Here is a 27,388-nt window from a genome sequence, read left to right as displayed (position 1 = left end):
TGCCCTGAGCTCAATGTTAAATTCATCAAGCTCGACACTTCAACTGTCAAGCTTGACGCTTCAAATGCGGAGCTCGATCGACTCTTTAAGAGTTGAGTTTAATTAAGGGCGTCCCATTGATGCCAAATCAATATTCTAATCTTATTTTGGTCATTATTTATATTATTAGTGTGGTAATTTTAATAATAGCATATACATTCTGACTTATAAATTTGTTTCTCCCCAATTTCATTGACTACACTTGTTCTGAGGATTAGTTTAATGTGTAAGAGGCCCCACACATTTCAGTCTTTAAATAAATAAAAAAAATATTGGAAGAAGTGTGATTCCAACACAACGTATGTTCATAATGATGATGATGACGACTTTACAATTTTATTATTCAGAAAAAAAAAAAAAAAAAAATGAAGGAATCATGTAAAGCATCTAATCACTATATTCAGAGCTTTCTAACATTCATCTTTAGATTAGTCTCAAATAAAATATAATGTTTCATTGGAATGCTAGGTAATCAACAACTCAACTGAATATCAACAAAACAAAAACAAAAAATCCTCCAAATTACAGAATCAGCTTAGGACCTTACGGACTTGAATGTGATGTGTAGATTCTCGACGCCAGATTGGTTGCATTCCACTTTGGACAAGAGTAACATGCTCTCCCTCCTTCAGCAGTTCCTTTTTCTGGAGCATAAAAGATTTTCAAGAAAAGATTATCTACAATGAGAAATGATCCGAGTTCCAATAAAATGGGTGCAAGAAAACAATCACTATGAGTACCAGTAAAAGATTTAGTGCTCGAGAAAAGGTCTCCTCTGCGTCATCTGAGAACTGCATGTATACTGGCAACACACCGTGATAAAGTGCCAACCTCTGCTTAATCCTTTCCCTGCCAAACATGATCTTAAAACGTTAAGAGAAAGAAAGAAATCTCCAACCTGAACCATCTCCAAATAACCTGAAAGTAAGTCAGTGTTGAACATAGACAGCGTTAAGAAGGCTTACAACAGAAGATATTCGACATGACACAATCACAACTATCAAGAAAACTTGATTTTTGGAGAGCTTCTATTGCCACACCAATTATTGCTAACACCTCACCAAATGTGTGTAAAATCTTTGGTGATTTACATATGAATTGGTGTACCATTAGCAAATGTTGATGTGGCAATATAATCTCTCTATTTTTTATTATCTTTGTCTTATTTGATTTATTTATTTCTTTTTATCAAATTTGTATCATTATCACATTTGAATTTTGGTAGTAATTTACCAAACATGTATTTTAAATAACTGTATATCCATCTGGTGATGCTTAAAATTCTTACCCTTTTCACTAATTGATTTTTGAGTCTTTTGCTGGGCAGACCCCAAACACCGATATAATCTACAAATTCACCTCTAAAATTCCTAAACTCTCTCTCTACACCCAACCTTTTTTTTTTATTGGTAAAGTGTGATGGCTAGGTTTCATTCCCAGGTATGCCAACTTTATCAACTTCGCTACAAATTCTCCCTCCCAATGCCCCTTGTCTATCGTCAAAAGACAAACACTCCTCATTTACAATGAATCACTCCACTTGCTTTGCAGATAAAAAGGTTCTTCTAGGGTCCTAAGTTGTTGGACGCCTTCTATGTAGAGCAATCAAAGGAAGAAAAAGGCAGGAGGGAATCGGTCTCCTAGGTTTTCAGGTTTCTCGGATACACGTGGCACAAGTTGATTGGTCATCAAACGTCCAACGTACCTGCACCATAATTATCTAAAGAGAAAATGCAAGATGGATAACCAGAGTGTTCAACAGTGCCAGACACAAAAGGCGTCCAACACAATTAAGATTGTTAGGTAGTTACTCAACTCCATGTTTCCTTTTGAATACCACATGGCACACTAATTTAGGCCCATTGACCCAATAATATTTTGACCACCCATTGGTAGACAAGCACAATAGAACTGAATCCCCCACGAGCTTGGAACCCATCTAATGTCCTGCCCATAAAGCCTACGAATCCAACATAGATTTTAGTAATCAAATTAAGTGGTGTCGAACACTTTTTGTGTACAATGAGGGATGTTCATGTCTTTTGAAGATAACATTGTGGAACATACGAGGGGGGAATTTGCAACGAAGTTGATCATGTTGGATGTCGAGAGAGTATTCTAAAGTTCAGAGAGAATACGTAAATGGAACCTATCTTTGGGGTATGCCCAGTAAAAGACAGATTTTATTCAATAACATACTTTTCAATGTTAAAATTAGTAATAAAAAAAAAACATTTTTCAATGTCAAAATAATAAATGCATCACATGTCAGAACATCAAGCTTACCAGAGTTCGCGGATGTGTCTGACATGAAGACATGGCCGTCAAAGTTAAAAGGTACTCAAGAAATAAAAACTAGCTTAACTTGAAAGAGTTGCAGAATGTTGCAATGATTTCTGATATGAAAATACTCACTCGTTTGTGAAAGCAAAGATTGTAGCCGATGGCCGGTAATGGCTTAGCAGTATAGCCATGGATCCTGTTCTCGTGAACACAATGAGGGGAGTGCCAAGGGTGTTTGCCATTGTAGTTGCATGAAAAGCAAACATAGCACTCATATGGCCCTGAGAGAACACCAAGAAAGAAGCAGATTTTGTGATGGGAAGATCATAAAAGAGAAGGAAAAAAAAAGTTAAGGGAACTTCATATGCTCAAAGACCATAGAGGATAGTTGATCGCCAATGGCCCTGGTCTCTAATTGAACCGACATGGAAAATCTTTTAAAACCCCAAGCCAATACATACCTTAAAGGCAGTAGAATAAAGGGGAGGAATATTGCCGTTTGGTACACTTGATTCAGTTTTCAACGCCACTGTATGCATTACTTTAACCGCTTTCAAAGGATACCTGAAGTCATTTTCAGAATAACATTATGTCGATAACAAAAATAATGAGTAAACATTTTGCTTTAATTGTTAAAAAAATTAAATCACTGTTTCATCCATTTTTTTCAAACATTCACACAGCATGCTTTGCATTGTGCACATGCACATAGTAGAACTATAATTAATTTTAGAAACGTCTCCTGATAACACTCTATCACTTCCCTTCATTGATCTCTTTCACACCCTTAAGTTGAATTCTGTTTCGTCAAGGGAGCTAAAAAATGGGACTCTAAACTACTTTGCTGGACTTTTGCTAGACTTCCTGGAATTAGTGGTCTTTTATCACATATTAAAGCATGAAACAAAGTGGTAGTCATTTCAACTCAGTGGAAAAGTTTGAAATATCCTTTATATTTCAGGGTAAAGTGAAGAAATGGATGCGTGTTCATTGCAAACCAGGCAAACCACCTAGATGTTTTCTGAAGAACCGAACAAATTATCTGATTTATTATCGAAGTGTAAAAATAATCTAGCATATGCCCTGACTGCTCATCATCATCATCAAAGCCTCTCGTCAAGAATTTGGGTGATGAACAAATCCAATCCAGCTCGCAACATGCCTAGATCTTTAAAATACTGAGTCATAGTGATGAAAACCATGGCAGAGATTGAGTTCCTCATTATTTAGAATTAAGGCCCAAGCATGATCAAGAAATTCCCTTAATTCTACAGAAAAAAGGAGTCCAATTCGACAAATTGAACAACAATAGTTTGACTATTCCTATAACATGAATAGAAAACCAATTAGTTATTGGCCATGAAACATAGACCAAGGTAACCTACTTTCCATGGGCAGTTTCGCCAGAGAGCATGATTGCATCAGCACCTTCTTGTACTGCAATTGCAATGTCAGATACTTCTGCCCTTGTTGGAGTCGGATGATTTATCATGCTTTCCAACATATTTGTTGCTACTATTACCGGTTTCTGCATGCTACGACACGTTCTAATGATCTCCTCCTGTTTGAATACAAAGTTACATTTAGTTACTTTGTGATACAATATAATACAACAATGATTTCTGAACTTCACGGATCCATGTAAGAATGAGGCATTCTCCATTTGTCTGTCATTTTGAACAATCATGGAGGCCCCATTTGAGCACTAAAAGTAAGATCGTTTATACTTATGAGGGGTTGAAGGTAATATCAGATTGGGTTTCAAAAGTATACGACACATTTTACTCCACAAGGGTTCTAAAAACTAGCCATTGAACCAGAGAAGTGACCTCAATTCAACTGGCAAATCATGACATCATAAAAGGCTCAAATTTAAAACTAAAAGGAGACTCTTCTCTGTGAAAACATACTTTATTTTTATTAAAATTAGAAAATTAAGGAAGAATAAATTCCAGGCTGATGTTCACCAAGTCTAACTTTGAAACAAATTCATAGGTTCAACCGCCCCATTTGATCCGGTTTTTAATAACATTGGCCCATCTCAGCATACTCCACTAACCAATTCTAGAATTGAATATAGGCATCAAGAGCCTATATGGAAGATCAGGAAAAAAAAATCTGTCCTATCCTCTCTGATTTGTCATATTAATCATGTACCAATGCATAATGATATTTTGTTCAGATTTCCAGCATTAAATAATTGTTCACTGACAAATCACATGTTTTATTATACAAGCGTCTAATACCAGTACTATAATACAACCATTTATGCTGAAAAGGTTGTCACCAAGGTCTCTAGGTAATTAGAGGGTGTCCAATCAGGCAACTGAAGGTCAATTGAGGTTCAGGATTTTGGAGGGCATCCATTGTCTTGGTTTTCCACAAGTGTCTGAGGGACATAATTAAGGGGGCTTCAATTCGGTGATAGATTGAGTGAAGGGAAATTGACCTCTCTTGAACGTGCTCAAATTTACATAGTGAAAGTTCTCCATTTAAGTCTTTCTGTTTCATTCACAGTTGGTTGATTTCTCTACACTATTATTGCTTGTGGTTCCTGGTAATATTATGTTGTCAGGCACTACGTTCCATGAAATGGCATCAGAGTGCAGGTGATCTAGGTCTTGGTTCCAACAAGTTGTACAAGAACCAAGAATTGCCTTGGAAAGAAATATCACCCTCTTAAATCATAACTGGCATCAGAGTCGGGGTAGAGTCAGGTCTCAGTTCTAATAGTGTGAGTAGGTCATGAATGGCTGGGTGTCTTTTTCACTTTTTTCCCATGAGTAGATGAGTGAGGGTGGCGATGGGAGTGTTCATGTTTCCACAAACTAAGCAGAAAAATTGCCACATTTACAATGGCAGATCACATTTCCCTTGTTCCATTGCAAGGTAAAAAAATTCAGTGAGCTCTTGTCTCAATCAGAAAAGAGCTAGCCCAACATGCTTAAACAAAAGAACAAACATGTTACCTTTCTTTCCCTACATCAATGGACACATAACTCACCACAAACTTGAATTTATGCCAGTCATCTATAGAATTGCATGAAGGGAATCTAGAGTCCCCCTTATGGACAAGTGGCACAGGAGGAGACGTCGAAGATGCAAACATTCTCTAATAGAGCTCATCTTTTTCTAGAATCTGTGAAACTAGAAGGATCCAAGTAGCCCAAAATAACTAACCTTGGAAAGGACTCAAAATACCTAATATGTTGAAGACGGATACCAATAGGGGCAATGACAGGAACCTGAGATTCAAATACTCATTTTGCCAAATCAAGGACGTGGTTGCAGACATAGGTATCCTCTTAAATATCTTAATACCATGTTTTATTTGTTAAACTGTTTTTGTACTCACATCATGATTTGATGTAATGAAACTTCTAATGTTGCTAATTTTTAATGTAAGACTAGTCGAGAGTATTCTATTTACACATTTTGTTCACTAGATAAACAAGAAAATGGTTAAAGTTAATAAAATAGCTAATAGTACAATAGGAAATGCCAATTTCTCCAGAAGTAACTAAAGTATAACTTACTGTAATCTGGGGATCAAGATAATACCTGCAATAAAGGGACTTCCTCAATTGGAAGCTCAGCTCCAAGGTCTCCACGAGCCACCATTGCCTTTCAATATAAGAGTTAGCAAAATTAACTAAGAACCAAATAACAAATAACTCTAAACCACTATATATCAAAATCCAAAAGACATGTATTGGCCAATAATAAGGTACAAAATTCCTACTCTTTCTCTTTTTTGTTTTTTGGAAGATCATACAGGGTACAATGACCTCAAAGTTCTAACAGGGCAAACCCTGTGATTGAGCATTTTCAGTCCCATATTAAGATGCAAAGTTCAGTTATTCACAAAAAAATTCCAAGACCTCTAGTACAAATGAGTTCATGGCCCTAGCTGCAAATCCAGCATGAATTACAGGGAACGAGCATGGAAGAATAAGTTTATACACCGAAGATAAATGTACCAAGGTGATCGTAAGATCTACAAATAACTTGCCACTCATAACTTTGTGTACAGGTATATATAAGTTTCCTCATCATCATCGTGGAAACCTTATCCCAAAGATCTGGGGTAGCTATTGGAGATTTATAAGTATACAAGAAATAATTTGACATTTCTGGATAATAAAGTAGGTGAATCTCATAATTTAGGATCTGCAAGATTGACTTATATAGATGGTTATGTTGTCCATGGGAACCAGCACTTGATGTTTAATGTGAAAGTGTGCTTTTGGAGTGCTACGTTACCAATGCATCCCAAACAAATTAAAAGGGAAGTTTGATAACATGGCAATAAGACCATGTTTTACAGAGTTGAATGTTGAGCAATCAATAAACAAGTTGTTCATATATTGAGCTTATTAGAGATGAGGATTCCAAGATGGATGAGTGGAAAGACTAAGAAGGATAAATTAGAAATGAATGCGTTTATGGAAATGCATGACAAGGGAGAATATGACAGATGATTCAATTTGCAACATAGAATAGAGGCGATGTCCACACTCCATGGGTACAGTTAGGCAACTTAGGCTACTTGATTGAGGTTTTATACACTTTGGATTTATCTAACATATAAGGTTAAATTGTTGAAATGTTCAATCAAGCATATTGAAATTAGTGTAATGCCTATATATTTGCTCAGTTGCAAATCTAAAAAGAGAATAGTATTAAAACCAAATTAAAGAACCTGAATGCAACTCACCCCATCAGATGCAGAAATTATCGAATGAAGATTTGGTATAGAATCTGCGCTTTCTATTTTAACAGTCACATGAATATCAGCGTTGCAGCCTACAAAGGAAAGGCTACATTGTGATTCTTCTCCAGAAAGAAGTTAACCTCCACTACAACTAGAAGTCAAATCAAAGGCTGGACTTGGTAAGAATTTTACTTTTGAGGTAGTCTTTCAATTCATGGACCACTTTAGCGTCTTTGACAAATGAAACAGCGTAGAAATCGATTTTGTTGTCCACCCCAAACTTGATATCTTCCCAGTCTTTTTCTGTAAAAGTAACAGGAGTCACAAGTACAATCAATAATATTAAATTTTTACGACTGAAAATAAAAGCAAATAAAAAGATCAAGGAAAAATCTTCACATCAACATGCTTCCAAGACAAAGTAAAAGGTAACCTGTTATTGAAGGCAGGGTAGCACTTTTTCCACGCACATTTAAATGACGCCTTGAATTCAGTTCTCCGCCATCAATTACTTCACATTTAACTGTATCTGTTGTTTTTGACTTAACCACTAATGACATCATTCCCCCTATCAAATGATAGTTCAAAAAGAACTCATTAGGCTGGGAAACCACTTGTAATCTTACGAAAAACTTAATTTCAACAAGTTAAGAATTGTAGCAATCAGTCCTTTTGAAAAGAAAAGAAGAAAATAGGAGAACAAAAAGGGATCTGTCCATGAGAACCCATGATGTAAAACAGCATACTAACATATTTGTGAATTCATTGCAAGCTTCTATGAGGCAATAAAAAAATATATACTGCACTGCACTAGAAATTGCCATCAAACTTAGCTGAACTTTGGTGAAGCGATAGTGGGCATCTCTAACAGAGAATTGTGTGTCAGAGTTTAGTGAACTCATAGAGAAACTAGCTGAGGCATAGGAGTTAATTAGATCAAAAAATGTGAACTCAGCCCATGACATATGGACCAACAAACCACATAAGGGTTTTCATTTTTAATCATTGAAGATACTGTGAAGTGTACATTTTCCTCTACTCTCGGGGTGTGTAATACCACAATTAAGCCCCGTGACCCTCTTATATTCATAGTTCTCCCTGTCTCCAACAGATCGGTCTTTTGGAGTAATTGGTTGGTTAACATGGTATCAGAGTGTTGGGTTCGTATAGGTCATGGGTGAGGGGGAGAGTTGAGAGGATATTTTCCTCTACTCGCGGGTGTGCCGTACCCTAGTTAAGCCTCGTGATAGTTCTCCCTTTCTCCAACAGATCGGTCTTTTGGATTAGTTCTCTAAAAAAAATTCAGCAAGGAAGAACACATCTACTGACATCAATAGTACCATTGCTAACGTCAGCAAGGTGGGGGTCAAAAAATACAAGCTGTTTTTCACACTTAATTATGGGAATTTCTAATATTTTTATGAAGTTTTGAAGGTGACTTCTCGATTTTTTTTTTTTTAAACAGATTTGAAAATCTGGATAGTCTAATCTGATTTGTTTAATGGATCTGGTCATTCTCAAATTTCTCTACACGATGGAAGTGGTTCCAATCAATTCGAAAGGGTATTGAAATGTTGACGAAAAAAATACCTCCCTAGATTTACTGCTCCCCCTTTTTTTGTTTGTTTTTCATCCAAAACTATTTCAACACCTATTTTTGGTCTGAATGTGTCAAATACAAGTGGTTTGAATGTTAATGGATTTCACCTTCATGCTCTGGTGCCAATTTCTCCAATGATGGGTTATGGAAATAACCCTAGAGCTCAATTACAACAATGAACTTGATGGTACCAATTTCTTAAAATGGTCACAATCCGTTAAGATTTATATCGGGGGACAAGGGAAATTAGGGTATCTCACTGGTCGTATTGCGAAGCTCCAGAAGACCAATCTTATTTATGATTGCTCGAAGCAAGAAAATCTGACAATGATCTCATAGCTATTAAATTCAATATTACTCAGTAGGAACTATATGTTCCTAGATACAGCTCATCAAGTCTGGGAAAAGGTCACCACAACATATTCTCAAAAGAAAAATGTGGCTCGCATGCAATAGTTTCGCCAAGAGGTGCCTAATTTTCGTCAGGGGGAGAAAAGCTTGACGACATATTATTCCACTCTTCAAGCCTTGTGAGAAGAGTTGGATCATCATCAGGTGCTTAAATGGAGGAATGATAAGGATGCTGAGGAGTTCAGCAAATTGATCGACCATAATCGAGTCTTCCAATTTTTGGCCAGGTTGCACCCAACTTATGAGTTTATTCAGATTTAGATATGGGATTGTGATTCCATTCCACCTATTGAGGGTGTATATTCTCTTGTGCAAATCGAGGAGAGCAAAAGGTCTTTGATGCAACCTCTCTCTGAACCACCTCCCATAGCTCTTTTCTCCTCTGTGTCTAGAAAAGATAATAAGGGCGGATCTAAACAAAGTGAGAAATGGAGAGATGATAAGGATAATCTCCATTGTGAACATTGTGGCAGAACCCAACATATTAGGACAACACGTTGGGATCTTATTGGCATGCCAGCTAAGTTAAACAAGGGAAAATCACAGCATCCACAACTCAAATCTAATGCTTATGTTGTCGTCAATACCAGTCACAACCCAATTCCACTAGGTCCAATCCTTCTATTGAGTTACCCGTATCCCGAGAAGAAATAAAGTGTTTGAGAAACCTCCTTACAAGACTCGATGGACAGACGAGTTCCTCTTCTTATTCTCAATCTGGCACACATGCCTCTGCACACACTGCTAGTTTCCTTTCTTCTTGTCCATCTTGGATCATTGACTCTGAAGACTCATACCACATGACTGGTACATTTTCCTTATTTAATTCCTACCAGTTATCATCCGATAAAGACAATGTAAAATTAACAGATGATTCCCTTTCTACCATTTTGGGAAAAGGGGACATCAAAATTGATGATTCGTTGTCTTTATCATATGTACTTCACATTCCAAATATGTCCATTAACCTTCTTTCTATGAGTAACCTTACCAAATTATTAATTTGTTCAGTTACATTCTTACCTGGTCGTTGTATGTTTCAGGACTTGGCTTCGAGGAGGATAATTTGGTAGTGGTATGTTCTAGATTCATTTTCAGCACCTTCAGCAGCTCTTTAGTTAGTTAGTCAAAGAAGCTATTTTAGTTAATCTTATCAATCTATTTTTTTTGTGGCTATTTGCCTCGATCATTTATCTTTCCAATCTTTCCTTCATTGTTTAAGTCAGTGTATGTTTCCCATCTTTAATGTGAAGTCTGCCAGTTAGCCAAGCACTGTAGAACTTTTGTATCCAAGTAATAAAAGATTTACTTCCATTTTTACAATTGTGCACAATGATGTATGGGGACCAGCACCTGTTACAGTTGATGGGGGATATTTTATTTATTTTGTGGATGACTACAGTAGATATACTTGGACCTACTTGATCCATACTAGAAGTTTTAAGGCAGATAAAATTATTCCACAAAATGACTCAAACTCAGTTTGACAAGTCCATAAAATTTCAGACCGGTCTTTTGGAGTATTGGTTGGTTAACGGATACTGTCATAACGTTTATACTTGACACATTTGTGAAGTATAATCCTTGATGACCTAGTTTCCCATTTTGTTTTGGAAATCAAGATTATAGCTAAGAGTTAAACTAAATTCCAAACTTAAGCGATACAATAATTGGAAAGTAATGCAAACCAAATATACACCTTCTAAATCGAGTTTCAACTGAAGTTGCAACCAAAAGAAGGTTGAGAAACAAAGTCCAAGTTCTTTAAATCATGCTGAGTCCCAAGAAGTTGCAACCAAAAGAGTCTGAGAAACAAGGTCCAACTCCTTTAAATCATGTTGTGACCCAATATTGTCACTTACTAGGAGGCACAACATTTTACTCAAATACACTATTGAGTTCCCATTATAGAGACACTGGAAAGCTCCTTCTAATGCCACGACATTTTTTTTAATATTCTAATGCTTTGGACCTCCAAATTATGCAGGAAGTCTGACTATAGGGTTTATGCTGTGATTCAGCATCAAGGGCCAACTTTATAGCATGGAATAGATTCAACCAAGAAGACAAGAAAAAATAAATATAGCAACATATAGATAAACTCAGCATGAATTTTTTGAGATATTGTTGAATTACTTTTCTTTCCTCATTTTTTATTGGGTTGATCTGTCCAACACCTTTAAGGTGGTTTGGTTGGTAAGCACCTTTTAGCGTTAGCGGCAACACACATGTGCACACTCACGCACAAGCACACATGTGCGCAGACACAAATATATCATATAGGTTGTGTATGTGTGTGAGGATTTGAGAAAATCTTTGCCAGATTAAGTGCCATTTTTTATGTGTCCATGCTTACCATCAACCAGTAGTGTATCTCCAACCTCCACATCATTCACAAAATCATCATAGTTTACACTGACAATGTTTTCTGCGGAAACTCCTCTTTTAATTGTAAAATTGAACTCTTGTCCCTCCTTCAGCAAAATAGGTTGAGGCACATCTCCACTTCTAACCTCAGGGCCCTGCATGAAGAAAATTCCGATATTATTGTATATCGATCACCATTTCTTTTGTGGAAAACTATTACAAACAACATGACGATTAAACTAAAAACTAGATAGGGAAATAAGTTAATAATCATTCTAATAATATGCATGCAGAGAAAGACAAAGAATCTACATAGAGAATATGGTTCAAATAACCAGTGTCACTTTGGAAATTGCACCTGTACCACTTCAAAAGGTGTAGAGATTTTAACATTTTGTCGCCAATAAGGACAATTATGTTCAATTCTTTCAAATGTTAGATATCATTCTAATTCTAATACTGCATTCTCAAATCCGATTGTAATAAATATTTGGATCAACTCAGATTTTAGAAGTACTTACATTTGTTAAAATACTGTGTAGTTTGCATAAAATATAGGCATTATCACAACCATGGAAAATCAAGCGCTCCCATGTTACGAAATTATTAAAAACAAATGCATGAAAACAGACCCACATACAATGATGATTATATATAGCATAACCACATGGATAAGAAGAGCAAGCTACAAGGTGTTTGGTATATGCTAAAAGATCCCTGAGAATCGGACCCCAAGAATTACACTTTCTTAAAAATGTATGTATTAGTCATCATGTCATTTAACGTATGTATAAGCAAAAAAGAGCTGCCTTACACACCCTAAATCCATAAGCCATTTTTTTACTACTTGATTGTGTGAGTGAATTATAACATAAGAATTGTGTTGCAGATGTTAGAAGGCCAAGATATTGATATGCTCAGGGCCTTGTAATCTTGTTTGTTCAGCCTATTGGGAAATTTATCAAACTAAATAGAATGCATACCAGCTATGAAAACTGCATTATAGGAAAACATGAAACAGAAAGCTGAATCTAAAAAATATTGGGAAAAAAAACCAATTGCAAAAGAAAATAAAATTTTGATAGGTAAAGGGTTAGTGGCTAGCAAGGTCAAGTTGGGTTCAAGGGTAAGTTTGAACCTAGGATATGGACGTTGGCTTTTGAGTTATATAAAAAAAATTAACATTAAATTGAGTTTTAATTCTCTTTCCAAAGGGGATGTATGGTGTGTAGAAATGAACCAAAGAGGTTCATTGTATCTAATCCAAAGCTAAATTCATAAACCCAAATTAATGGACCTAGGTGCATTGATCAAGGTTCATGGCATTAATGTTGGTTCATAGATCAAGGTTCATTTATTAATTATAAATGAATGAATTTAGAGAAGAACCTAAGGTCGGATGATATTTTGGGACATGTATTTAATAAATACATGTATAATGCACCTCAGTTGGAAGATTTTGTAGGACATGTATCAATTAATTGTGTTACATTTCCCCAAATTCATCTCCACCACTATATAAACCCCGAACCTATTGGTTTTGGCATTTCACTCATTTCTCACATCTCTCAATTTTCACTCCACTCTTTGTGAAAATTTTCCTTTTTTTTTCCTCCATCTTTCTTTTGGACATCCTAAAGAGGCAAAATACAAGTTCCTACTGAGTAGTGCAGACTTGTAGAGAAACGGGATCAAGTCCAGGTTAGGTTGAATCCTAGAGATAATGTTGTCGTATTCCCTTGCACAAACAAGAGGCTCCAACTATTTTCAAGAAGCGTTTATGCGTCTCTTAGCCAAGTTGATTTGATTAGAGCTTATAATTCTTTGTTTGTTTCTTAAAAAGAAATCAAATTTTGTGCTCGATTTCCAACAATGGGAACAACACACCATGCATCTTACCAACTTAGCTAAGTTGGCACTTCGAAACAATAGCAAAGTCGGTAACAATTTGATACATTTGTAAGTCATCATGTCAATTCTTGTGACTTAAGCTAAGTATACTTCGTGGAGAACAAGGGTTGTCACAAATAAAGATGGCATGTTTATGCAAAAGCGTACCTTAGTGTCCAGCATAATGGCAATAACTTTGTCTTCAAATTGAGCATTGTATTCTTTAACTAGATCAATAGTCTTTTGATGTGATCCATGGTCTCCATGGGACATATTTAATCGTGCTACATTCATTCCTGCTTCTGCCAGTTTCCATATCATTTCGCGGGTTTTTGTAGAAGGACCAATTGTACACACTATTTTTGTTTTCCTTCGACCACTTGAAGTTATCTTTGTCTCTTTAGAAGTGATGTCACTCAACTGAATCCCTGAAGAGGAGTTCTCATTATCCTAGAAAAAGTTAAAATTCTGCCACGTTATACATGAAAGAGAAAAAAAATAATAATGATAATAATCTATAAAAAAAAAGAAAAGAAAATAAAGTAGACACAATCTGTGGAATAATTATAAGTAACTGTGTCAATGAACTCAAACTCATAAAGTCCATCCTCATGCTGAACAAATAAATAAATTAAACTAATGAAAACACTGTTATGTGCCTAGAAAGTATTATCTTGTATCAAGATTTGATGCATCTTGATGTATTTTATTTTAATTATTTTAGAGTTTCAATTAGTTAAGGAATCTTAGGTAATGGGTAAGGGTAGTTACGAATTGTGTAGGAGTTATGGTTATGGGGTAGTTACTTGAATGAATAGGGAAGTGGGTAATTTGGATAAGTGGGTAGTTAAGGTAGTGTTTCTTTGTATTTAAATTTGTTATGAGATTAATGAAAATATGTAAAGAAATTATTATTAAGATCCTATTGGATTTTGGAGATTCACCTTCTCGAATCGGTGGCTTAGGAGGTCCGATCTCCCTCGAACGAGATCAATATTAATTTTTTTCTTCTTTTTTTTATTTTTGTGATCCGATTGAAGTGGGTACGTAACATTAGTATCAGAGCGACGATCCTCACATGGAAATTGAGTCGATGGATGATGAATTCAAGGAGTTTTGCGAGTTTATGCGTGGTGGTTTGAGGGAATGTTGTCTCATAATTGAAGAATTTCTCCAAAAAAATGAAGAAATTATTCGAAGAGGAGAAACTATATTTAGTGGAGTTGATGACCCTATAAATGAGAATTTAGATGTGATCGAAGATCAACCTCCACAATCATCTTTCCAAAGATGTGAGATAAATGCCAATAAGAGCCTCATCAAGTATGTTGAAGACAAAGAACATCAAAGATCTAATGAAGAGGACAAAGGCGAAGTCAATATTTTCGAAAAATATTTAAAAATTGACTTTATCCTTCCTATCAAATTCAAAGCGTATGTCATCAAGCCATTAATTATTTTCAAGAAGTATCAAGACAACGACATCCAAAACGATTATCATGAAGACATCATCGATTCCAAGAGACAAATAGTTTGGGAGTTATGTGTTAAGATGAATGTAATTGATTCCAATATCAATTGGGATCCGGGAGGTTTCGACCTTGAGGACAAGGTCGATTTCAAGGAAGATGGAATGTTATGTGCCTAGAAATTATTATCTTGTATCAAAATTTGATGCATCTTGATGTATCTTATTTTAATTGTTTTAGAGTTTCAATTAGTTAAGGAGTCTTAGGTAATGAGTAAGGGTAGTTACGAATTGTGTAGGAGTTATGGTTATGGGGTAGTTACTTAAATGAATAGGAAAGTGGGTAGTTTAGATAAGTGGGTAGTTAAGGTAGTGTTTCTTTATATTTAAATTCATTATGAGATTAATGAAAATATATAAAGAAATTATTATTAAGATCCTATTGGATTTTTGAGATTCACCTTCTCGAATTGGGGGCTTAGGAGGTCCGATCTCCCTCGAACGAGATCAATATTAATTTTTTCTTCTTTTTTTATTTTTGTGATCCGATTGAAGTGGGTACGTAACAAACACACATGATCCCAACCACGAAAACACAAATCCAATGTTCGGGAGGTACATATCCCAATACCACGTCTCAAGATACCTATCCTGAGGATAATTAAGGTCAATGAACTGTTCACCCTACATGTCAACCTTGATTGGTTATACCACCACCACCAACTGGAATCTCCGCATTGTAGTGTCATAGGCAGTGAAAGAGCATAGTAATTCTAATACCCACATAGGTCCGAGTTCCATTATTCATTAGCGAAAAAACTGATAACTACATTCATCAGATATGACATCAAATTGTACGATGGGACAATGGGGCAATGGGACATGGAAAACAATAGCTCGTGGGATTGGATACCCAAGTAGTCTAGCCTTGAACAATGTGTAGAAAATTGGGTACAAAAAACAACAGTAAAAATAGAAAATTTATGCAAATCAAAAATAAAGAGAGAACACAACACAGAAATTTATGTAGTTGATCAAAATTGCTTATGTTCATGGGTGATGGTAAGATATTTCCACTATTTCCGTGGAAACCAGGGTTACAATCTCACTTATATCAACAACAAAAAAATTGCAATCTTTTACAACCCAAAAACAAGTTTGCCATAAATTTATAGCCCAGGCCAAGATGAATCAGCCCCTGGGGCAAAAGTTATGAAATTTTGACAGTTACGGAGTCGCTCCTGGTGTACAGTCCACTCTATCAATACAATAGAGAGCTGCCATTGGCACCCCAACTTTTACTTATTACACCCCAATTTCTTAAATTATTTATCACATCCCAGTTAAAGATTAAAGCACACTCTTCAAATATCACAATGGTTTGGCTCCAATTATAATCTCAAGGTTATAACACTTGTTCAAACAATTTCAGTAGTTGTTTGCAGTTATGATTAGGCTCATATAAGATCCTAAACCCAAAAAAATGAAATCTAACAACAACAACAAAAAAACAAAAGACCTCTTCTATTGGCACCCCCAACTTTTACTTATTCTCAACCGTCCACTTATTTTCTTTTTCTTAAATGGGGGTGTAATAAGTAAAAGTTGGGGATCCAATAGCAGCTTTCATATAATATCAGCAACAGAATAAAAATCACTAACATAATGGGGGCGGATCCACTGTTGCGTTTTTTTCTAGTAGTACTCTGTAATGTTTTTGTGAAGATTGTGAGAGCGCCGACAAGATAGCAAAAACCACTTGGTATAGATTTGGGAGTTCTCAAAGCCTTTGTTTTTAGCCACACACAAAAAAAATAAAAAAATAAGATTTTTCTTTTAAATCTGATCTAGACAATGAACACTAGTGGGCTAAGGTGCTATTTTTTTTTTTTCAATCTGGCAATCTCTCAACCATCGAAAAAGTGTTACAGAGAGCAACAGACCCCAAAAAAAATTCTACAGAGAATCCGCTCTCGGCTTACCAATCAAGCACCATCAACTATGCGAAAACTACAATATTACAAACCAAAACAAGTTATTTCTCTCCAAAAACAGAGATTCTTCACCGATCAAAGAAAAGCAGAGATTTTGCAGCTCATTTCTAACAAATATAGTAAATCGTGTAGAATCGAACTGATGGAATGAAGAACACTTACAGTATCCAAAGGACCATCGAGAGAAGTCGTATCAGCTGCCACGTTCGTCTCTGTAATCTCCATCGATTTAATGGAGAATAAATCCTTACTAACAAATGATCTTCGTCTAGTTCCAGTGGAGAATCCGCTCATATTTCTTGACCAAGTAAGACGATCTGAAGTCCTCCCGCTTTCACACTTCAACAGAGACATTCTTGTAGAGAAATTCATCTCTGTTACTGCTGCACCAGCCGACGCCATTAGAGATCCAAACAGAACTTCAGAAGAGAGAAAGAGAGAGTGAGAGAGGTGTAAGGTTCGAAATTAAAGAGGAATATAGTTTGGAGCCTTTTTATTTGAGTGCGAGACTGAGACTATTGGGATTAAAGTCAGGAGCAGAGTTGTGTCAGCCGCAACTAACCTGAACCTGAGAAATCCCAAAGAAGAGGGAGTTGACGCTTGGCCATCAAGATGCTTCAAAGGACAAAATTACCCTTCATATGAGTAGTTTTTCGGTACCCTACTGTTTTAGATAAAATTAGAGATGGCCCTTAGTTTTGGAAGTGACGTCATGACCCTTGATTCTGATCTTTCATGAGAGACTAGAAAGAATGCCCGAAACACCCTTGATTTTGTTTTCGAATTTGAGATTATGTCTTTTTCAAACCTCAATAATAACATGGATTTTTGGGAAAATTAAAGATAGTTTGTCTATTGGGGAAAAATCTTATTCTTCAATCCTATGGCTTTGACAGTCTAATCGGTTGGGATTTTAGAAAAGTAATAATATGAGAAAATTTGTTGGATGGCACTAAATTTATAAATTTTTATTCCCATCATTTCGGGGTTCTTTCTTTATTTATTCTTGTCACTTTATTATAATGTTCTCTTTAATCATAATTCGATAAAAGTATTATGTTGTTTATCAGAATTTGATAATTTTTATTTGATATAGTTACTGAATTAGATTATATTATGGTAAAATGGTCAAAATACCCTTAAAGTATCATAATGTACCAAATCAAATAAGAGGACCCCAACAAATATATAATTATACTAAAATTTATAAAATTAATATTTTTATTAAAATAATTAATTTATATTACAATTCTATCAAAATTTGGGTAGCATCTACATTAAAAAATTGACTTGTGAAAATTTACCTGATAAAGAAAATACATATATAATACACATAACACATCTACATAACATCTCATATAATACAATTGTATTTTAGCATCATTTAAACATAATAACCATAACTAATATCAGTAGAACTGAAATAAATAAAAATATAAAAAAATATACATCCCACAAATGCATACCAGATGAATTTGCCATTCTTCTTTTTTGCATCCACCATTTTAATTTAAATAATATTATTATTGATAATGTCAATTTCATCTGCACACAAAAGACGACATCTATAAAGTAAATGAATATACAAATTAATATTATCAATCTAATTATTTATCATAGGCATCCAACATCTGTATCAATGAGATATTATATGTTAATATTGACACCTATAAAAGCATCCTCTCATAATTTTCCTTCGTTTTAGTTGTAATTAATGTCATCACTTGACCACATGAACAAAATGGTGGATATGTATAATTTATTATCAATGTTATTTATCATGCAAAACAAATCATAAATAAATATGAAATCTTGGTAATACATTTGAAATATGTATGCCAACATCAAATATTAGTGTCAACACCTACAATACAATGTAATAATCATAATAGACAAAATAGTATAAAAATATGTCAATAATTACTAGTATAAATGGCACCGGTTATTGAATCCCTTTATATTTTCATTTTTTGTTAATTCTAATGACCTACTGATGAGGGAGCTGGATATTACTGACTAGTGCTACCCCTTTCACTTCTTTTTCCTCTTCTTCAATGGGTCATTTTTCTTCGAATCAACCAAATTTTCATCAATAATAATATGTTTTCTAATAAAATTGTGTAATGTCATACAAGAAACAATAATATTTCATTATTTGTCAAAATCATATGAATGCATCAATTTCAATATTGCCCATTTTACCTTCAAAATCTTAAATGTTTGCTTGATTATGTTTCGAAATAAATGATATAGATGGCTAAATAAATTTTTTCGACCACTTGCTTGTGATCTCTTATACTTTTGTTGATAATATTTGATACCTTCATAAGGTGCAAGATAACCATCCATGAGTGGGTACCCAGCATCTACTAAATAATATTTATATATTATTAAAATAACAATAAAAATATTTTTAATTTAATATTATAAATAAACATATACAATTGAAAATCTTACACATACAGACCTGGTAGAGATATGAAAATTTTAAACTGAAATTATTCAATATATTTACAAAGACACGTGAATCATTAGTCGACCATTCCCAACCAATCATCACATGAGTGAATAACATGTCAAATAGACTTTTTGTCATCATATTTTGTGTGAGGTCATTATGTTCTCGATATTGTACTTGTTATTCTATTGGGACAAAAACACTAATGTGTATCCCCTATTTTGCTCCTATACAATCCTATGTGTATTTCAGTACTTTAATTTATAAACATTCTTAAAACAAGTATTTGTAAAGTATATGTATAAGGATTTACTCTAAAATATGATATTTAAAATAAGGATTATTACGATTCTGCAATAGGACTTCATTGAGATTGGGAGGTCTGATTAAGGACATAGATAAATTCACAATAGCTAAAAAAATTATGTTAAAATACTTACTAATTGTTAGAAGTGAGTGAGCAAATCGATTTGCAAGCATTATTTAGTAGACCTCGCTATTCTAAAATGACACACAAATCCATAAAGGCGTGTCTTTCCATTTTAAATAATTTGTGACACATCATGAGATTACTATTAAGTGTATTAAGTATATCCCGCACAAAATCAACCCATGTGTACCGACCATTATTACATGGCTCCCTACTTAAGAAATTCTTGTAATGAAAAAAGGAACTCAATATCACTTCCTTCATAATTAAATTTAAAATACTTGAATTGAGAAAATTTATTTCATCAATTAAATTAGTAGTATTAATGGTATTATCATCTAAATCCATATTAAATTAAATACAAACCAACCAATAGTATGCAACACAAAAGGCACAAATAATAATGTCAATCACATACAACAGAAAATATAGATAATAATATCAATTAAACATAGAAAACATAAATAAAAGTATCTATCCAACATAAAATATATTGCATCATATTGTTGCAAAATGTAATCATGGTATATTGCGCCCTATAGGTGCAAGATGTTGTAGACACCCCATTTTCGTACCCGCTCGATTAATTAACTAGTTAACCTAATTGTGATGTTTCCCAATGATAAATAAATATTTCAATATTTTTTATTGTTACTAGATATGTTTTAAAAATTCGGATGAGATATTTCAAAAAAGCAAAACTTTATAAATTTTGCTATACTAGGAAAATTTGACCCAAAACATAAAAATCATCATTTTTAGACAAAAATAAGTTTTACAAGAAAAATCATCAAAAAATTATCAAATTATAAAAATACCCCTAACATCAAAACATCCCTAAAGCCTATATTACGATTAGAAAAATCCTTTCGAACACATAAAACAACAAATTAAAATTAAATAAATTGTTTCGTCAATTTTTACCAAATTTGACAACATTACAAGAATGCCCTCATAGGATCCACAATCATTTCATATCGAAAACCCATAAGTAACACAAATCGATACTCTCATTGAATTCTTTACGAAAAATTGATTTCAAAACGTTGAAAATCAACATCTCAACGCAAAAGCCCTCTTTGAGGGCAAAACAATAATTTTACAATCCTTAAAAAATCAAAAGTTGAAAGCCAATAATTAAAACATTAATTAACATAAAATGAAATATTAATAAATCAAATTAAAAATTTTAAACAAATAAAATCAATTGATTAAGCTCATAAGTCAAATTTTAAGTGGTAGCTCATTTATTTAAGTAGGGCCCACATAATATTTAATAAAGAACCCTCCAGTGGGGATCTTAAAGAATTAAAAATATAATTTAATAAATAACCATTCATTAAGGGGTTCTCCAAAAACTAAAAAATTTCTCATTATATGTAAGATTTAAAACCCTAATTAAACAACTTAAAGAGACCTTGTCAAACTCAAAAACTCTAAAAAAACTCTATAAAATGAGCCTCCACAACCTTAATTCACAGGTCAAGAAAAATCCTAAGAAATAGATGCCAAAAACTCTTCCCAACCTTCCCAAAATCTTAAATTTTAATTCTCAGGTTAATACCCAACACCCAAACCCTATTCTTTTACTTGAAAAACACCCATAAACCCTCAAAACAATTAGAAAAGTCAGGAAATATTCAAATCTAAGAGGAGAATACCTTATCTTGGAGATGGGAAGCGGATCTAGTAATGGAGACAAAAGTAAGAAGACTCACACAAGGAACGTTTTCCATCAGTTATGAGAGAATCGACTGTCGTAATTACCCAGGTAAATAAGGTTTTTTTTATTTTTTATATTTTAACATTTATGTCATTTTTACAATGTAAATTTTTTGAAAAAGTAGAGATCGACGTTAGCCGGACGGGATAACATGATCCCCGGACCCATTCTTTTCATAGATTAGTATTTTTTTTTATCTGTTTTGAATCATGTTTTAATTCCTAGACCATAAAACTAGGTGACGACTCCTAAAACACCAAAAAAATGATTCACTCACACGAATCAAGGGCTCTTTCAGTGACGACACATTGGAATAGTTTAAGGATCAAACTTGAATACCTCAGAAATTATCGCATTGCAAAATTAACATATTTTTTTAATTAATTTTGTTCTTTTATATTAATAGAATCTTTTGGTTAAGTAATTTTTTATTAGTATTTTGATTTTTTTATTTTGTCAATTCCAAGAACAATGAAATATTCAAAGTGACACATGGAAGTGACGATAGGGAATCTAAGGAGAGAGAAAGGGAAACAATTCATTTTTTTCTTTTTCTGATTCTTTCTTTATTTTATTTATTTATTAAAAAAAAGGATTGTTGATGTGCGTAGTATCAAAAAAAAAATCAAAAATCAAAAATATTCTTTCTCTTTCCTCCTCTCCCACATAGGTCTCCATTAAAATTGGGTTTCTCATTTAACCATTTTTTCTTCTTATTTTCCTTTTAATTTCTTAGGCATAAATTTGAGCTTATAATGGGTTTCAAATCTATTTATCGAGAAAGAACATTGTAAGAATTAGAGATTTCCTTTCGAATCGATCTTTTCATTATTTAAGGCAATTGGAATGTTTGAATTCCTCGAATAAAAGCTCTGGCTTTGTATACTCTAATTCCCAGATCTCTCGAATTACTAGGGGTTTGATCAACCTAGAAATAATCCAGTTATCTCAGAATCTGAAATTTAGGATTTTTTAATCTCATTCAAAGGAAACCATTTTCATCGATTCGAGTTCGGTTGAATCCGAATCTACAAATGATGGTGAATCTAGAAACAATCCAAGCTTCGAAAACATAGCTTTTCGTTGATCCCGTTGATATTTCCCGTGAGCTTTGCAATCCTGTGGAAGGTATGAACCATACTCAATCGGATTGGGAGATTTTAATTGAAACCTTTCGATCCTTTGCGAAATCATGTTGGGCTTCTAATCAGACCCTAGCAATATACATTGGTGTGTCATTCTTCCTGATTGCTGTACGAAAATTTCAAATATTCGAGACAAACCTGGTTTTGAATCGATTTTTGGGATCAAGGTATGTGAGAATCCTTTTAGGGAGACAACTAGATTGAGTTTGAGAAGAAAATCTTCAATGAGAACCTCCCAATCTTGTGAAGAGAGAGGCTTTAATGGTGGTTTGTCCATTTGCAACCCTCCATTAATACACAACAACCCTCGAACACATCTCTCTCTAATCTTGTATACTCCTTTTTTTTCTTCCTTCACCACAAAAATAAACCTCTTTTCAACAGTCCACAAAAGCCTAAATCAAAGATCTAAGTGAGTTATGTGGCTGGTTGTTGGCAGCAACATATATAAAAAAAGGTTTTTTTTGTTTTGTTTTGTTGAGAATGCTGGCAGCAATAAAACAAAGAAATGCATTTTTTTGAGTGTTGTGCTTGCAGCAATAAAATAAAAATAAAAATGTTTAAGAGGATGTCATTAGCTTGCATGCAGCAACATTTAAAAAAAAAAAAAAAGAACCAACAGGTTGTATTACTAATATAGAATTTTTTTAATTTTTTTTCTTTTTTGGGGGCTAGTCATACTAAAATTTTGAAATCTTATTGTGTTAGTCAAGCTAATTTGGTCCTCACCCAACATTTCTTGGATAACAAACTTAATAAAACAAGAAAATTTTTGTGTTAAAAATGCAACAAGTCTACCCGATAAAAAAGAAGAAAAAATTGTTGATGGTTCTTGTGCTCATGTCTGATCGATGATTGATATTTTTTCTAGTACGGTCCTAATTGATTGATCATATTTATTCTCTTTTGCACTACCTTGATTGATTTCATGTCAATATGTCATGATCTTATTGATATATATATCTTCGATGTGCATGCCTTGATCTTGTTTTTGATGTTATGGATATTTTTTAGTTCTTGATCAATATTTGAAATCCATACTTTTGTGATGTGATTTCGCCTATAGGCCCATTTATCCGAAAAATACCCCAGGCACATCCCACCTTATTTTGCACACATCACTAACACGTTTAAATTACTTTGCATTGCATACTTGCATGTCCCTTATAACCAACATGGCACTAGTACGTAACTTGGTCTTCTCGTGAGACACGACGTCATTCATGAAAATCACAACTCCAGTCACGTACCTTTATTGTATATAAAACTAGGGGCATCAGTACCATTCGATCAGGTGACCCTAAAAGGTATATTGATGTACCCATGCTGGAGTGACCCGAGCCTTTGTCATATTGTAAACCGTAGAGTTATATGTCTCGATTGCCAACATAGTACTAATACGCGGTTCATCCTTTTGTGGGATGTTAAACCATTTATGAAAGCTACAACCCTAGATTTGTACCTATATGGTATATCAAATCAACTCACCATGTACCGTCTGATTCAGTACGCTCGAAAGGTATATAGGTGCACTTGGACAAGGGTGGCCAGCTTGGAACCTCTCTATAGGTCACGACTTGAACCTACCATTGGTGCTCCCAGGTTGCTATAATCAATCCATTCAAAAAGTAAGTGGGTGGATCGATCCAAACCGCTCAAAATGAACCCGCAATACCGATCCAACCCAATAGACTTAACTGATGGAAAATGCCAATCAATATCAAGTTAAACTAGTTAGTCTAATTGATAAATGAATCTTATTGATCAACACATAGACCGGTTGTACTAATTGACTTAAAAATAGTGGATGAAGTAATTCAAGTAGAATATTCGGATCCATAAAATCAAATCGGCCCAAACTCAAATGAGTACATAGTCACAACCATTCAATGGACTGAATATTTAGTAATTGGCAAGATCAAGATCATTAAAAAAATCATATTAAGGGATGTACCGATTAACACAATCTGGATCTTACTTTTAAAAAATCATATAATCCTTAATTATGATTCAAAATTTTATAAGATTCCTGATTAATTGGTAAGTCATCTTTGTGTAATATTTCTTACTCGGAATGTTATCAAGAGAGACATTTATTTCTAATTATTAAAATTCTACTCCCGGATCTGCAACCAGTAATTCTCCTTCGATGGGGTTACAAGATTATCATTGCGCCTAAGCCCAATCGTCTACCGTCTCGTTGGGGTTGTAAGTCCAGTCAATTAGAACTAACGTCAGTACCAAGTCAACAATAAAAAATAGTCTTAGAAATCTCTCAACATCAATTAGAAACAATGTCATGAGTTCCCAGTCTATAATCAAGCCCATTGTGGGTACTTGTCTCTAGTTTGTTTGAGTCCAGTTTAGTAGGAAAATAGCCTCGAAATCTCGCTTTAGTAGGAAAATAGCCTCGAAATTTGGAACATAATTAGAGGTCATTGCAATTAAGATCACATAAAATTTACTTAGAATGACACTCATTGACACATAAAATTAAATTTTTGTCATGTGGAGACTATCCACAATTGACTCAACTTTTCAATTTCAAAGTTACATTAAAAAAATTTAAAAATTTAAAATTTAATCCAATCAAAAAAATTAAAATTAACCTTCACAAATTAAACCTGAATGAATCACTTTTAACTAATCTTATTCGATCATGAAAAACTTCGATCAATCGATGACCTAACCAATAATTGAAACATTAAAAACCTTGAAAAATTAAAAGTTAAATAAATTTTCAACTAAATGATGATTTGATTAAAGGTCCTTGAAAAATGCATATGAGGGGTGTGCACCAATTAACCTTAAAGTTGGAGGTCCAATTTAAAGGAGAAAATATGTAAAAGCTCTCAAGCCATTGGGAAAGGTATTAAACCAAAAAGATTTTGAGCTTAACTAGCCTTACTTTCGGCTAGTAAGAAAAGTATTCCTCAAGAATATTCTAGAATCTCAATTCATAAAGGAAATATCTCACATCACTTTCATTGACACCATCAAATGGGATCCACATAATAAAAGTAAGCCAAGTGGGATTGATGTCATTTTGAAGGTTAGCTATATCCAAAAGCTTTTTATTTTTTTCTTCGAACTAGCCGTATTCGGAAGGTTGGAACTCGACTCCAATAACTCGGAAAGCATCACATTAGCCACCATTTTCATTGATTATTCTAAGAATCTATCGACAATAATTTAGTTATTCTTGTTCGAAATAAGACGAGCTTGTAAATTAACCTTGAATCATCTTTGATATTAGTTAACTTATTTTTTGTGTGTAGGTTTTCCGGGCTTATGTTATCATGATTTCATGGATTTTTTGAATCCAATATTAGATCGATTTCTTTAAAATATGGTCATACTTCTTTTAATGATTCACCAATAATTGAATTGATTTGATGCTTGGGAGTTATATGGCATGTATAAATAAATGACTTCATTAGGAATCGAGAGATTCATTAGAATTTTGGGTTAATGAACTTATTAAAATTCATATTTTTTTCATGGGGAAGATTGATTAAAATTCAGATTTTTCATAGATTGGTGATCGATTAAAATTCAGATTTTTTTATGGGTGGTAATCAATTAAAAGTTCAGATTTTTCATAGATTGGTACTTGATAAAAATCAATATTTTTCATGGGTGATGATCAATTCACAATTCAAAAATTTCCTAAATCGGTGATCGATTAAAAATTCAGATTTTTCATATATTGGTGATTGATTAAAATTCAGATTTTACATGGGTGGTGATCAATTAAAAATTTAGATTTTTCATAGATTGGTGGTTGATTAAAATCCATATTTTTCATGAGTGATGATCAATTAAAAAAATCAAAATTTTCATAGATTGGTGATCTATTAAAAATTCAAAATTTTCTTGGGGTTGGTAATTGATTAAAATATCAGATTTGTCATGATTGACTGAATCAATTGAGCTTTATTTTCTTTATGAAATTGGTGAATCAATTCGCTCAATTTTGATAAATAAGAGATACCCATTATTCCTTTATGCCACGTAAGCTTGGCAAAATTGATGATGGAGGTTAAGGCTTTTTCAATGCATGCAATCTTAGAAATTTAAGCGGTAAAACCTTTTTGTGGAAGTCATAGTCATGGATATGACATAAAATAATACTGATGTTTGGATCCTATCTTGACCCTAGTCTTTACTTGTTGACCTTACGATATTTTGGATCGTAATAAAGACCGATCACCCTCTCCAGAAGATCAATTTCTTATGGGGTCAGGTCTGCTAATATTTGTCTGACAATTCTCTCTTAAGAAAATGATTTTTTTACAATGCTCATTAAAATATGCAACAGATTTTATTTTCTAGAAAAACCATTTTCTGTTGCCCTTTTATAGTGTCTAACTTTTACAAGTTCAAACTACTTTTGATCCAATACGCTAGAGAAACCCTGAGCGAGAGAGAGAGATGAAGCTGTCGTTGAAGCTAAGAGAAGAACTGCAGCATCACCCCCACCAAAACCCGAAACCTATCTTGCGAGCGAAGATCCCAATAAGCATATTGGGATTCCCGTTCTTCTCAGCCATCACAGCAGGAGAATCTACAGATCTCTCCCTCAACCTTCGCACCAACTTCCTTAATGGCCCATCTCTCAATCTCTGCTACTCTCCAAACACTACCATTAACCCTAAAAACCCTTGTTCTCTCACCCTCAAATCCGGAGTAGGTTTATTCGGTTCTCCAAACAACTCCCCTCTCATCATGTCTGCTCACTTCAATCTCTTCTCTGGAAACCCTAACCCTACTTTTTCTCTCCAGATCAAACCCCAATTCGGCGATTTCTCCTTAAAAAAGACCGCCATGTCCACTTCTCTCCCAAACCCTAACCCTAATTTTCCT

General features: G+C 34.0%; 1 protein-coding gene across 1 annotated transcript; it reads right to left on the bottom strand.

Moving 5' to 3' along the window:
• Positions 1–413: 413 nt before the first annotated feature.
• PKP3 (plastidial pyruvate kinase 3) lies at positions 414–17,370 on the bottom strand. The gene is made up of 12 exons (XM_086458299.1): positions 16,929–17,370; positions 13,473–13,754; positions 11,404–11,569; positions 7,470–7,604; positions 7,229–7,339; positions 7,040–7,128; positions 5,884–5,946; positions 3,708–3,883; positions 2,784–2,886; positions 2,455–2,603; positions 780–888; positions 414–683 (listed from the first exon to the last, which is right to left on the bottom strand). The coding sequence occupies exons 1-12, from the start codon at positions 17,166–17,168 to the stop codon at positions 570–572; spliced, it is 1,737 nt and encodes a 578-aa protein (XP_086314425.1). The 5' UTR covers positions 17,169–17,370; the 3' UTR covers positions 414–569.
• Between the last annotated feature and the right edge of the window lie 10,018 nt (positions 17,371–27,388).

This window comes from Akebia trifoliata, chromosome 11, assembly GCF_017979445.1.
Source record: "Akebia trifoliata isolate Shusen 1 chromosome 11, ASM1797944v1, whole genome shotgun sequence".
Classification (NCBI taxonomy): domain Eukaryota; kingdom Viridiplantae; phylum Streptophyta; class Magnoliopsida; order Ranunculales; family Lardizabalaceae; genus Akebia; species Akebia trifoliata.
Note: the sequence above shows the minus strand (reverse complement) of the source record. Positions and strands in the feature narration are given on the sequence as shown.

What these genes read in the sequence shown, in the direction of transcription:
- PKP3 (XM_086458299.1), bottom strand. Translation starts at nt 17,168, where the DNA reads ATGGCGTCGGCTGGTGCAGCAGTAACAGAGATGAATTTCTCTACAAGA. An exon ending in TCGATGGTCCTTTGGATACT is followed by an intron (nt 13,755 to 16,928) that starts GTAAGTGTTCTT and finishes AACTTTTTCTAG; the next exon opens with GATAATGAGAACTCCTCTTC. An exon ending in CCATTATGCTGGACACTAAG is followed by an intron (nt 11,570 to 13,472) that starts GTACGCTTTTGC and finishes TTCTTCATGCAG; the next exon opens with GGCCCTGAGGTTAGAAGTGG.